The 15,289-nt window shown below is 43.9% G+C and overlaps 1 protein-coding gene across 2 annotated transcripts in view; it reads right to left on the bottom strand.

Annotated features, from left to right (window-relative positions):
* CDC42BPG (CDC42 binding protein kinase gamma) overlaps positions 1-15,289 on the bottom strand; it is a 268,963-nt gene that overhangs the window by 11,912 nt on the left and 241,762 nt on the right. For both annotated transcript variants that reach the window (XM_073604887.1, XM_073604888.1), the window contains exons 32-34: positions 10,676-10,760; positions 10,165-10,285; positions 8,544-8,661 (exon numbers count right to left, since the gene is read on the bottom strand). In XM_073604887.1, coding sequence (XP_073460988.1) covers positions 8,544-8,661; positions 10,165-10,285; positions 10,676-10,760 — 324 coding nt within the window. The remainder of the gene's footprint in view (positions 1-8,543; positions 8,662-10,164; positions 10,286-10,675; positions 10,761-15,289) is intronic.

Here is a 15,289-nt window from a genome sequence, read left to right as displayed (position 1 = left end):
AGTGAACCCAGGGGACAAAGAAGCTGTATGTGTGCAGAGGATAAGACACCAGTGGCGCAACTCGTTCCCTTTTCTTTTTAAAGGACAAAAAGTACTCTACCACGTGAAAGACTTTGATAATGTCAACCAAGGTGGTACCATGGAAGGAAAGTCTGCCAGGGCCTGCTCAGACTTCCCATTCCGCACACCAACACTAAGCCAGATACCCTAGCGAAGTACTAACAAGATGAGGAGCTAGGAAGACAAGAGTCGTATCTAAAGATGTATCGCACTGGACTGAAGGCCCTGGACCAGGTGGTCCTGCAGTTCACCAAGACCGGGGAACCCCTGTTCCTTACCCAGTCCTTGGTGCAGCAGTCCAGCACACCCAGTCAGTGGTACACCAAAACTGCACGGTCCACAACAGGGAAGCAAGGTCCACCTTCAGATGGGCCTCCTCACAGGAAGAATGTACTAAAAGCGCTCCGTGGCCCTAACAGACAGTTCAGGCTCCCCCCAGCCTAGGAAATAAATCCATTAAATAGGTGGGATAGGGAAATTTCTTGGCAGAACAAACAAGCTAGGGAGTTACAAAGGGGAAATTCACCGCAGCCCCAGAAGTATCCTCAGACTGCTACACCGGGATAATGTGTGTGATCACTGGTGCCTTAAAATGTGCAGAATTCCCAGGGACATGGGGGGGCAATCCCAAGGTGGGCAGGTTCATCCGGGCTGCCATCATCAAAAGGGGGAGGGGGCTGTCGAGCCAGGGTGACACTGACATAGATGCCTGGTCATGTGTGCCCCCATGAGAGGCCAACCCAGCGAATAGCTAAAGGTCTGCATGCGAATGTTGGCTAGACGGGACCACTGCATCTAGATTATCCAGCCTGTCACCCAGCCTGGCTGTGGATTGAGAATCTCCACAGAAAAAAAAATCTCCAAAAAATAAAGGCTATAGAACCACATGTCCCAGCAGGGAACTAAGTCCTTGCTCCTGAAACACTAGGCAGAAATAACTGGCTTTCCTATAGCAGAGAGGAGGTTTATCCCAGCTGGGACTGCCCATATACTGTGTTTTTCTGGCTACTTCTGTAGGTGGCGCTATAAACCCTATGGTCAAGAATGAAGAGAAGCTGTGTTCATCAATGAACGGAAGAGAAATAAATGAATCCCTTCCAGTATTGTAAAGAAATTTGTGGGAAACAAATGTTCATCTTAAGCAGCAAGGGCTAGTACTTGATTATTATCTAACAATTTTCACATCAAAGATGTGAAGGACTTGGCATCTGCCCACACTGCCAAAAGTACCAATACCTGGTTTAATGATCATGGTATCACTATGCTTGATTGGCCAGCAAACTCACCTGACCTAGACCCCAAAGAGAATCTGTGGGGTATTTTCAAGAGGAAGATGAGACATCAGACCCAACAATTCAGACTAGCTGAAGGCCGTTATCAAAGCAACCTGGGCTTCCATAACACCTCGGCAGTGCCACAGGCTGATCGCCTCTCCATGCCACACTGTATTGATGCAGTAAATAATGCAAAAGGAGCCCCCGACCAAGTATTAAAGTGATTGTAACGTCTCCTCCTTTTTTCCACCAAAAAAAAAAAAACAACAAACATGTTATACTTGCCTGCTCTTTTGCAGTGGTTTTGCACAGAGCAGCCCAGATCCTCCTCCTCTTCTCGGGTCCCTCTTCTGTGATCCTGGCCCCTTCCTCCTATTGAGTGCTCCCACAGCAAGCAGCTCCCCGTGTCCACTCAGACACGGAAGCCCCAATCCGGCACCGCCCACACTCTCTCCTGATTGGCTAGCTGACTTTGAGAACAGCAGGAGAATCTTGGATGGCTGACACACCCATGGACATCGCTGGACAGGGAGGGACCTCAGGTAAGTGGTAGGGGGGGCTGAAGGGATTGCTGCACATGGAAGGCGTTTTATCTTAATGCATAGAATGCATTAAGAAAAAATACTTCTGACTTTACAACCCCTTTAAATGTATACTGTACATGGACATACTTTTCAGTAAGCCAACATTTCTGTATTAAAAATCCTTTTTTTTATTGGCCTTATGTAATATTCTTATTTTCTGAAATACTGAATTTTGGGTTTTCACTAGCTGTAAGCTATAATCATCAAAATTGAAAAAAATGCTTGAAATATATCACTGTGTGTGTGTAATGATTTGAATCTATATAATATAGGAGTTTCACTTTTTGAATTGAATTACGGTACTTTAATAAATTATATTTTTGATGATGTTCTAAACTTTATGAGATGCACCTGTTTTTTTTTGAAAATTGAGCAGTCCTGATGCCTCATTTCTTGAGGCCCTAAAATGCCAGGACAGTACAAATAACCCCCCCCCAAAGAATTCTTTCTGAAAAGTGGACAGTCCAAGGTATTTAGGAAGAGGCATGAAGAGTTTTTTGAAGTTGAAATTTTGTCACAATTATTTGTAAAACTCTCACATACACCCCAAAACACATTCTGCTAGATGCACAGCCTAGATGCATAGAGGCACCCAATATCTAGGGCGCACCTTTGGGCTTTCAAGGAACATCCTAACTTCCTAACTACCTATCACATTTATGTATGCCCTGGAACTCCAAGATAGTGGAAACAACCACAAAAACATTCCAAAATATTTTTTGAAGGGCAGTGTCTTTTTTGCCACACTAATTTGGAAAATCCAGGAAAGAAAATGAAAATGTATTTTTATTTAATTTTTTTACGCAGAGTTGTCAATCTCGCATCATAGGCATGCTTAGAAATGCACTCCAAAACATTCTGCTACTCCTCTCACGTGTGGCAATACAACAGGCATGATACTTTTTCACAGCTTAACCAAAGGAGCTCAAAATTCAAAGGAACACCTTCAGGCTTTCTAGGGGCATACATCACACAACTAATTTCCTAACTACCGATCACATTTTTGGAGGCTCTGGAGCACCAGGATAGTGGGAACACCCATAAAATGATATTTTGGAGGAGCAAGGAACATAGTCAGCTGGCCATGCAGATGGGATAGTTCAGGCCACAGGTAGAGACATGGTCAGCAAACAGGCAAAGGCTAAGTCCAGACAGCAGGCAGAAATGTAATCAACAGGCCAGGGTTAGTACAGGCGGCAGGCAGAGGCAACACTGCACTGGTGTCGCGGTAAAAAGGAACACTTGCTGACATGCACTGATTTGGTGACACTGCAACTGGCGTGGTGGTGATAAGGATCACCGTTGCTGGCATACACTGGTCTGGTGGCAGTGATCAGGGACACTGTACTGTGAGTGAACGGTGGCGATTAGGAAAACACTAGTCTGGTGACATTGTACTGCTGTGGCGGTGATCAGAGATAATGGATGCTAGCAACGACATGCAGTGATATCAGAGCAGCCAGCCATTGTATATGATCACCGCCACAGCAGTACAATGCCACCGTACTGACGCAGCACTTGTTCTAGTGACAGTATGTTGTTAAAAAAAAAAAAAAAAAAAAAAAAAAAAAAACACACAACACCCCTTTTCCATGTTTTTTTTTACACTGTCACCAGAGCAGAGCAGTGCAGTGTTCCCATAGTGTTCTACTGTATGCAGGTGATGAGGATTTGTTTTATTAAACTTTTGATTGATCTTACAGCCATTATTTCTGACACTCTCCTGCTGTATTCATGCAGCCACTAGGTACTACTGTGCTTCTTCATTGGCCACAGCTATCACATGGTACACTGACTGGCCCTGTAGCATATGATCACTGTGACCAATCACAGAGATCACAGTTGTAAGCAATGGCGTTATGAATGACAGCCATTGTTTACTACTGGACTTGTAATTGTTGTGATTGGTCACAGTGATCATAGTAACAAGGTGGAACACCACCACCTGGTACTCGGATCGGTGATCCACTGCTCCTGCGCATGAGGCGCACTTCGGGGAAGATGTATCTAAACGTCCTCTCAGAACACCACTTGTCCCACCCGGCCCTCTGTACATATAAAACGGGTAAAGTGTATGCAAACCCTAAATCTAAATTTCAGTATGTTTGGCATGGTTTCCTTGTATACAGATTTCTTCAGCAATTGCCTTACAATGAACAGTGTTATTAGCCTGCCAAGCAAGCTCCTTTAGTTGCTCATTGGGTTGCCTATCCAACAGGTAGCCCAAGCACCAAGCTGAGAACGTTACTGCTAATTGTGAGGCAATGGCTTGTCCTTGTGAGCCAGCAAATAAAAAGAGGTATTTGCTTAGGAAAACTGTCTACAGTGAAACATGATACCAAATATACTGAAAAATAGATTTTTACGACTGTGGTTAGTGGTCATATACAACTTTTAATTTGTACATGGACTACATAATCATTATAAACTATTTTGTTATTGTGATGAAAGAATCATATTCAGATCATATATCAGAACAGAAATCAACAGCATTTAAAGAGATCCTGTCACCAATATAAAACATTGTAGGTAAAAAGCACAGGAAAACAGGATTTTTGGCTTTCCGTAAAATCTGTTTGAGTTCATTGACAGACAGCGCTTCCTTATTCAGAACCATAGGGTTATATCGCCCCCTACAGGAGTAGGACACTAGGCAGAAAAAAAAAAGACTGGTCTATGCCCATGGGCAGTCCTAGGTGATATACAGCCACCTCTCTGCTATAGGCCTTCAGTTTTGTCCCAAGCAGTGTCAGAAGCATTAAAAACCTCCATAGAGGGGTGGGTGCTGTGTTTGTCAATGAACTCAGAGAAACGGATTTTATGGTAAGTCAAAAATCCTATTTTCTCATTCGTTCATTGACAGACACAGCGCTTCCTTATTAAGAACCTAGGGACGTCTCAAAGCAGTGCCAAACATGAGGGGTGGGACAATGAAAATATGAAATATCCCAAGGCTAACACAAGAGCCAACCAGGTAACAGGAGCTCAACACAGAAACAAACTGGAGCACAACCAGAACAATAGCCCTTCAAGAGGGAATAGACCTCTAAACAGCAGCCTGGAACACCTTACAGCCAAAAGAAGCACCCTTAGATGCCAGCACAGCCACGTTGTAGAATTTTGTGAAAGTGTACACCGACGACCAAGTGGATGCCTTGCAAACCGTCGCAGCTGACACCTGATGATGGAAGGTCCCAGAAGCAGTAAGCAGCCAAGTAGAATGGGCCATAACAGGGAAAGGGGGAACACAAACCCTTGATAGAATAGACTAGAGTCATCGTCTGTGAGCCATCTAGAAAGGTCACAGAAGAAGCAGACAGCCCCCTATTTGGCCCGTCCGTGATCACAGACCGTGAGTCTGATCTCCGAAAAGGCCCAGTCACTTCCAAATACACCAGTATCACCTGAACACATCCAGGGCATGTAAGGTAAATCCCTTAGGACATTTTGACCTGCAACACAGGGAAGGCAATACAACGTCCTTAATCAAAAGGAATCAGAGGAGGGAAACACGGACAAGGGTGAAGAACCACTTCATTTTTGTGGATCACCAGGTAAGTAGTATGACATGGTAACGCCTACAGTTCCGACACTCTGCGAACAGAGGCGATAGCACCCAAAAAAGCCACCTTCTGAGACAGAGCAAGCAGGAGAACCTCCCGAATATTTTCAAAGGGAGGCTCCTGTAGAACCGAACGCACCAAGAGTAGATCCCACGGCGGTAGAGGAGGCAGATGTCGAGCCCCTTGATTAAGAGTAGGCACCAGGAGTGCAAGACCAGGGGACGCCGAAGAAAACCGCCAAGGCTGACACCTGGCCTTTGATGGTACACAAGGCCAAGTTCCGCCAACACCCCCCCCCCCCCCGTGAAGGAAGGTCGAAACCCAAGCCACCGAGAAAGAACGAAGGTAAATGGCAAGCGCCTCACACCGGCATATGTATGCTATCCATGTCCAGCGGTAAATCTTCCCAGGAGAAAGGCTTTCTACGCTTCAGCAGCGTCGTAACTTCAGCACCTGGCTCATGGACCAACACTAGCCTGCAGGGAGGCCCACCTGCGAGACAACAGTAGTTGAAATGCAGCATGCAACTTCTGGAGTTTGTCCAGAGGAAGAAACACTCTGGCCAGAGATGAAACCAGAGTCAGGCCCAGATAATCCAATTTTCTGGAAGGAGCCGGAGCAGACTTCAGGTAGTATAAAAGCCAACAGAAAACTTAGGTCTGTATAGAGAGCCCTCAGGGTAACCGAGGACTCTGCTCGCAGAAGATTGTCCAAGCAGCCCAGGACCACAATCCCCCGTGTAACCACGCCAGAACTGGGGCCAACACCTTTGCGAATACGCGAGGGGTGGAGGAGAGACCAAAAGTCAACACCGTGAGCTAAAAAGGCTCTTTTCCCACAGAAAAAAGGAGGAAGTGTTGGTGTTGGGCACATATTGGAGTGCATAAATAAGCATCCGTGATGTCGACAGAAGCCCGAAAGTCCCAATGATGAAGGGATGCCACCATGTGGCTGGACTCCATTCTGTACCCAACCAACTCAGCGAACGCTGAGGGAATCTGCTCCCCTCAGGTATATCAGCCAGATCCTTAAAAGCCAGACACTCCTCCCAGAATCATGGTCACATGGCGCACCCTAGAGACAGGGGGATCCACTACTGGTCCACTTGTAAACACGCAAACACCACAGGGGGGCCGCCGACTGAGGGGCATCACTAAGGTCCCACACGGGGGACGTCAGCCGAGACCCCGCACAGGGGGCGCTGACCCAGGCTCCTCACAAGCAGCACTGTCTGAGACCCTGCACTGGGGCGCCTACTGATACCCCGCACAGGGGGCACCATTGGACCCCTAACAGAGGGCACTGGCTGAGGCCCCGCACAAGGGGCGCCTATGGAAAACCCGAACAGGGGCACCACTGAACTCCTTCACGGGGCACTGGCTGAGACCCTGCACAGGGGGCACCTACGGATGCCCCGCACAGGGGACACTGGCTGAGGCCCCTCACGGGGGGCATCCACTAAGGCCCCTCACAGGGGGAGCCTACAGTGGGGCCACTTAAAGAACCCCCCCAAAAGAAGATCGCCCTCAGAGCCCCCACAGCGCCGTCCCTCTGGAAGAAGGCATCCGGCGTGGCTGTGCGGACTAGCAGGCCGCAAGAGCTGTGGCCTAAATTTTTGGCCAGCCGCGAGTGCTCAGGTCCGCAGGGGGACCGGACCAGGCTAGAGCCGAGGAAGGAGGACGGATGCCTGCAGCAGAAAGCCCCCCTGCCCGCTCTAGGGCTGCCTCGCACGTCACCCAGTCGGTAGGCCGCCCGCCGCAAGTGCTCAGTAGGCCGCAAAGCCAAGAGAAAAAAAGTAGCTTAAAAAGCAAAAACAATAAAATGCCAGGACTAGAGTTTCCAGCTGGGAACTAGGTCCTTACACCTGACTAGGCAGAAAAAAAACTGAAGGCCTATAGCAGAGAGGGGAGTGTATATTAGCTAGGATTGCCCATGGGCGTAGCCAAGTCTTTTTTCTGCCTAGTGTCCTACTCCTGTAGGGGGCGATATAACCCTATGGTTCTGAATAAGAAAGCGCTGTGTCTGTCAATGAACGAATGAGAAACATGTTTTAAATGCTTACTTGCAATGACTTTCCTTTTCCATACATTTTTTTTAATTCACCTGCAATGCGCCTTGAATTTGCTAGAAGAATCGACTAGTCAATTCCCTAGTACAGCCCCCTCCTTCCTTGCACATTAAAGCCTTCTTCTGGGTGTGTCTAAATACTTTGTGCTGGTTTAAAAGCTAAGTTGACCTTTACTGGAAAATATCTGCTGAGGCCCCTTGACTGCATACGCTATTAAAAACTGTGCTCACAGGATTTGACTGACAGCAGTAGGATTCAATGGCTCCTGCCCAAGTCTCTGTGAGAAGAGAAAGAGAGGGTAGAGAAGACTGCAGCCAGGCAGAGCACTGGATCGCTGACAGGCTCAGGTAAGCGTTTTAAGGGGGGGAGGGGAGAATTAGTGGGGTGTTTTTGCCTTACAGTAGAAGTCCACCCCAATACTAAAATCTCTAAATCTACTTGCATCCACAATCCAAGACTAACCTATCCCTGTAAAGAAGAAATTGCTATACATACCTTTTTTGAAGTGGATCCGGTCCAGTACCATGCCGAGCTGTCAGCGGTGGATTCTCTATAGAGGTGGGTGTAGAGGAGGCAACCGACAATGGAAGCCCCATAGTAACTCTGTGGGTGAAGTCACTTCCCAGCTGTCTCTTCTGCAGAGCTTCTGCCGCTGGAGACTGGACCGGCTTCAAAAAGGTACGTATACTGATTTCTTCTTTACAAGGCTAGATAGGTTAGTGTTAGATCATAGATGCTTGTAAATTTAGAGATTTTAGTGTTAGGGTGAACTTCCACTTAAATGCAGGGAATGCATAAGTGTAAAAACACTATGGCTTTAAAACCACTTTAAGCCCAGCATTACACACTATTCATTGCTATCTATCTCCCTTATATAAACTGTAATTAAAGTGAATTACTGTTGTGCAAAAACGACCAGGAGAAAATCAATCCATCCCACATTCTGCTGGATAATTGAGGTTCTAGCCCACTGTCAGCTCAAATGAGTACTTACTATTGGCAAGTCTTTCAACTGATGCTTCCCATCTCCAGGACCAACATGTACCAAATGACTAAAGTTCTTAGGATTGGAGATTAGCTTTGATCTAATTTCAGGATCTCTCATCATAACCCTGCATGACACCAGAAGAAAACCATTATATTTGCAATTAGATATTTATCAAAGCAGCAACATTTTGTAGAAAACCATCTTCAGCACCACTATTCCAAAAGAAACCTTTCTAAAGATAACCTTTTTACAAAACTGCTGCTACATGTGCACAAATAAGTCTGCAAAACCACAATTGTTTACTAGCTTGATTTCATGATAAAAGATTAGTGATGTCAGATTGGCCAATGCTCTATGCTAAACAAGTCAAGGGTTTCTGTTGCAAAAAAATTAATGACTGTTGTGAGAAAAGGTAACTGAGAACATGTAAACACCACCAACTTCACTGTTCATTTCAGCATGTGTAGGGAACAAGGTGGCAGCCAGAAGAGGGTAGACCCAGTAAAACAAAAATAGGAAGCCCAAATTTTTTTCACGTTTTGTATAAATTAGGAAACGGTTAAAACCACTGCAAGGTTTTTATTGGTTCCTGTGTCACCACTGGAGGTATTTTTCTGCACATCCTTTGTCATTAGAGCAGAAACTGATAGGAGGTCTCCCAAAAGGGCACAAATATCAAAAAACGCTTTTTCTTCAGAATAAAATCTAGAACCTTAATCTACTTTTTTATTGACCTTCCTACACCCTTTTCACCGACAGGTACACACAGCAATTAAAAGCAAAGCACATCACAAACAAAAACAAATAAAGCTTTAGCTACACTTAAACTGCTTATTCTTCAGCCGTTGAAAGGATTGTTCTAAGAGCCAGTATATGGCAGCTTTTCAGCAGGCCCGAACGTCCCTTGACCACAGCCAAGGAGAGTCAGTAAGCCTTCACAGGCCAAAGAATCCTTGGTAACCAATCAAATGTTTTCATTGTTTTCCAAAGTCTCTGAATTTCTGCGATCACATTTCAGTCTTTGGCTATTTTCATTTTATCACTCTTTCCAAAGAAAATAAAGTTTAGCTGGAGTTTTTCTTTGAGGCTGAAGTTTAAATTGGCTTATAGTTTGCCTTCCCTATTCCATCCTAGGACATTGGTACTGTTCACTGACTCTTTCCATTCGTAACTGAGGCATAGTAAACTGTTTATTATGCTTCAGTTTGTGAATCAAAAGTAAGCTCTGTACAGAGCTATTTCTGTCCATTCATTCTGTGCAGCTGAGGCTGCAGAGATGGAGATTAAGGGCTGTGTCCTCAATCTCTTTTCTTTGTCTCAAAGGTGAAACATCAGAGTACTGTTTAGACCCCTGATATTTCACCAAAGCCCCCCAAAAGGGCTTAAAAAAAAGAAAAAAAAAAAAAAAAAAAAACCTGACACCAGTGGAGGAACGTCCAGGGTCGCAAAGGTTCCACCTGCAACTGGGCTTGGCGGAAGGACCCTGGCTGGGTCAGGGGGGCTCTCTATGGTTTCTTCCACTGGGACCCTGAAGGTTCTATTTACGTCTCTGGATTTGCATATTCTCCTTTGGTAAGGAACTACCATTATTCAACAGTACAAGTTATAACACAACTATGAACACAACCTTCTCTGCTGCTGCCTCTCCTCCTCTGTAGTCCGGAAAGAGAAATGCCTCTTGCTTTTAGTCTTAAGCAGCTGCCGCCGACTGTTGTCTGATGTCTGAGGCACTTCAAACTCATCTTGATCTGCGGGGAACAGGTAAAACATAAGACAATTTTACATTTCCAGAAGTAGTACATAATGATTGTAATTCACAATGCTAACAAACCTACCTTGGGCATTGGTACGTATTCTTAAAAAAAATACAATAAGCAGCGAGGCCCCTTTCACATGAGCAATGCTGCCAACTCACCATCCGCAGTAAATCACTTTCAGCAGCGGCTGACCCATGAATAGGAGGCCAAGTGTCTTGAATATTTGAGTCACACTTTTTTTTTTTTCTTAAATAGTGTGTGGCTTTATTCATTCTCTAAACATGTTCTGTGATATGCCACAATTTTTCTCTTAAAAATACCACATTTTATGTTTTAAGAAAATAAAAAGCAAATACAGAAAAGGAAAATGTCCATACTAACCTGCTAATTTATTACGCAGATACACCAAGCGGATTTTCTCTGTTCCAAAAACACAGAGAGATCCCTCCTGATTTAAGGGTCGAACCTATTGGTAAAGTGAATGTATATACATTACATAGATAACAAATAAAACCAATGAATGCCATTTAATCTAGACTAAACGGATCAGTTGCTAGATAACGGAGTTGTAAATTTCCTATGGACTCATTGAGAACTGTGCTTTTAAATCCTCAAATAACTATAATTTCTCTAACAATTACATTTGTCCAGCAGTATTTTATAAACACTTATACCAGAGGTGTATAATATGTAAAATGCTGTCTTGAACATGCCAGGCAAGGATTACAGTGAAGTTAAAACAGCAAGTTCACAGGTGTAGCATGGAAGTCATATAATAAGGATATAGTATCAAGGCTAAATATCACATACCAATGAACATGGGCATATCAGAGTTACCCCCATTGAGGACGCCACTTAAGCACTGGGTAGGCTAAACTATGTCCCAGTGCGTGCAATGAATGTTAGTGTATAGTTAGTGAATGTTAGTGTAAAGTACAGAAAAATACCTGTTTATCTGCCAAAATTGCACTCAAATGTTTAAGTAGAAATAATGGGCAAACTTTTTATTTTTCTATTTTGGAAACAAGGATGGTCATAACCCCTGTCAGTTTTTTTTTTTGCCATCTGTGCCCCATTGGGGAGATTTACCTTCTCTTTCTGTCCCATAGCCACAACAGGAAGTGAGAATATTTCTTCCCAAAACAAGGAAAATCCCCGTCCCCACTGGAGGATTTTCCCAATATTGCTGTTCTGGTGACCACTCACATTTGTGCTTTTCTTTCACTTTTGGTGATAACAGTCACCTGGACAAACATGGTAACTCTTCCAAACAAGGACTCAGACAGCAATAAAAATATCAATATCTGTGTTATGTGCAGGTGTTAATTATGAGATACCTGAAATGGCAATGAAAGGAGAGGTTTTAATTATGGGTGACTTCAACACGCCTGATATTAACTGGAATTCTCAAAATACAATTAGGCTCCTTTCACACTGGGGCGGTGGGGGCGTCGGCGGTAAAACAGCGCTATTTTTAGCGCTGTTTTACCGTCGTTTTTGTGGCTGTATTCGGCCGCTAGCGGTGCGGCCGAAAAAGGGTTAAATCCGCTCGTACAGCGTGGCTTCAGCCGCGCTGTCCCATTGATTTCAATGGGCAGGAGCGGTGAACACACCGCTCCTTCACCGCTCCAAAGATGCGGCTCGCAGGACTTTTTTTACCATCCTGCCAGCGCACCACTTCAGTGTGAAAGCCCTCGGGCTTTCACACTGAACAGCGGAGGCTGTTTAGGGGTGGTTTGCAGGCGGTATTTTTAGCGCAATAACGCCTGCAAACCGCCCCAGTGTGAAAGGGGCCTTACAGTCAGGATCAGGGATGTAATGGAGGCACTAAATAGGGTATCTTTGAAATGGTTAATAAAAAGCCCAATCTGAAGAGTTCATGTTTTAGACTAGTACTGAGAAACAGTAAAAAGGAATAGTACCACAATTGCAATATTAAGGTGTTTGTTCCAAGCCAGAAAAATTATCGCAACCAGATGGCAATCTAGAACAACTCCTACAGTGAGAGATTGGATTCAGGAAGTGAATGAGACTATATGTAAAGAAAGAGCAGTGTATACAAAGAGGCAACCTTAAAGAATTTGATGCTATGTGGAGGAGATGGTTGGAAAAAATGGGTTCCCCCCTATAGAGTGATAAATGAATGGGAGGGGTAGGAAAGAGGGGAGGGATTAAGGGGCAACGCTTGGTTTGTAACACTGGAAATAGGTGAATTGAGTGGGATGGAGGAGGTCTTTTGATCACTTTGGTTTCTACTACTCATCTTACTGTCTTTTAGTATAATGTGCCTTCACTTCTTGATGATGTACTTATCCATTTTATTATGTAAGAGAACGTTTTGTGTATTCACTTTTTAACTAATTTGTTAACTCTTGGAGGAAGCGAAGGGGAAGGGAAAGAAAAATTGAAGATTAAATGGGGGGAGGGATAAAAAAGGGGAAAGAAAAGATAAAAGCTACTATGATGTGACATGTGATGGGACAAAAATGAACTTTAATGGTGAATTAAGTATCCCAAAAGAACTTGCTGAAGTAGCTTTAAAAAAAAAAAAAAGTTGTAGTAAAATGACAGATGTCAGTTATTAATGGACATGAAGTCTACCATCCTGGAGACAATTAGATGCCAGGCAAACTAGCCAAAGTAAATGGAAGAAAACACAATATAGCTCACTAAATAGGTAACATATAGAGAATTCAAGGAAACAAAGTGTAGCTGACAGAAAAATGTGTAAAGATAGACAAAAAGAGCCAAGCACATTATCAGTGCTGTCAAAGCACAGAAAGAAGAAAATGGCCAAATCTATTAAAGCGGAACTTCACCCAAAAGGGAAAGTTCCACTTTTCCACCTCCTCTACCACTTTTGGATAAAGTTTTTTTTTTTTTTGGGGGGTGGGGTGGGGGAGCAGGTACCAGGTTTTGACAGGTATCCCACTCCCACTAGGTCCCTCAGATCCCGTTCCTCCCAGAAGGCTGCGGGACCATTCACAAAGTGCAGTGCAGCTTGTGCATGTAAAGTGGGAAGCTGGCGGTGAAGCCACAATGAGTCATAGCTGGCTTCCCACCAGTGTTAATTTCGTCAACTAAAACATTTTAGTCGACTAAATGATTATTAGTCGACTAAAATACCACTAAAACAACTGAGATGACTAAAATACGACAATCTAAAATGCCATTTTAGTCAAAAGACTAAAATGGGACTAAAACTAAATTGCCATTTTAGTCAAAAGACTAAAACTAAATTGAAATTTGACTTCAAAATTAAAACTGGTCTGTAGTGCATGTTCATACCTCAATACCATAATAAATAACAGATTATATTTTTCACTCCAGCAGTATAGGAGTTTGGAAATTGTAGAGAAATGTTAACTAATGCATTACAATTTAACCATTTCAATACAGTGCACTTTCACCCCCATCCTGCCCAAGCAATTTTTCAGCTTTCAGCGCTGTCACACTTTGAATGACAATTGCGCGGTCATGCAACACTGTACCCAGATGAAATTGTTTTTTTTCCCCACAAATAGAGCTTTCTTTTGGTGGTATTTGATCACCTCTGCGGTTTTTATTTTTTGCGCTATAAACAAAAGAGTGACAAGTTTGAAAGGAAAAAAAAAACGCATTATTTTTTACTTTTTGCTATACTATCCATTTTTTTTTTTAAACAAATTTTAAGGCCGATATGTATTCTTCCACATATTTTTGGTTTAAAGAAAAAAAAAAAAATCGCAATAAGCGTATATTGATTGGTTTGCGCAAAAGTTATAGTGTCTACAAAATAGGGGATAGATTTATGGCATTTTTATTTATTTTTTTTTTACTAGTAATGGCGGCGATCTGCGATTTTTATCATGACTGCGATATTGCAGCGGACATATTCGACACTTTTGACACATTTTTGGGACCATTCACATTTATACAGCGATCCGTGCTATAAAAATGCATTGATTACTGTATAAATGTGACTGGCAGGGAAGGGGTTAACACTAGGGGGTAATCGAGGGGTAAATTAGGTTTCCTAGGGAGTGTTTCTAACTGTAGGGGGAGGGGACTCACAAGGGGAGGAGACCGATCGGTGTTCCTCTGTACTGGGAACACACCATCGGTCTCCTCTCCTCTGACAGGACGTGGATCTGTGTGTTTGCACACACAGATCCACGGTCCTGCTGTGTTACCGGGAAATCGCGGGTGCCCGGCGGACATCGCGGCCGCCGGGCACACGCATCGGGTCCCGGGTGACATGGCGCGCGCGAGTGCCGTCGGCAGCGTGTGTGCCCCCTGGTGGGCCAGGAAGGCATATGATGCCCTCCCAGAACGAGAGCCGCGCCGCCTGGCCATCATATGACAGCCGGCGGGCGGCAAGCGGTTAATTGCACCCATTAGATTTTAGACGACTAAAATGTTTTAGTCGATTAAAATGTACTGGTAATTTTAGTCGACTAAAACGTAGGACATTAGTCGACTAAAATGTACTGGAGATTTAGTCGACTAAATATGACTAAAACAATTGCAGAAGACTAAAATGGGACTAAAATTAAAATGCCATTTTAGTCCCAAGACTAAAACTAAATCGAAATTTGCTGCCAAAATTAACACTGCTTCCCACACTAAACATGGCGACGTCAGGGACCCCAAAGACCGGTGAAAAACCAGCCCAGGTGAGGACAGCACTGGATCTCTTGACGAAAGCATCCTTTTTTTAAAAAAAAGTCAGCAGCTACAGTATTTGTAGCTGCTGGCTTAATTTTTACTGAACCGACTGAAAAACCACTTGAAGAAAGGAGACAAAACCTTTTTTACATAAATCAATGATAAAAGATAAATAAAAAAATTTAAATGGGATCACTAAAATGAAAACTGGACACAACACTTCTCTTAAGGGAGACCTGGCTGTAGCAAACCATTTAAACAATTACTTCTGTTCTATCGTGGAGATTTGGGCCCTGAAGGTGATGGACTTTATTATTAATGTGACTTACAGTGATCTTTCAATGACTC

Source organism: Aquarana catesbeiana, linkage group LG11 (genome assembly GCF_042186555.1).
Source record: "Aquarana catesbeiana isolate 2022-GZ linkage group LG11, ASM4218655v1, whole genome shotgun sequence".
Lineage (NCBI taxonomy): Eukaryota > Metazoa > Chordata > Amphibia > Anura > Ranidae > Aquarana > Aquarana catesbeiana.
Note: the sequence above shows the minus strand (reverse complement) of the source record. Positions and strands in the feature narration are given on the sequence as shown.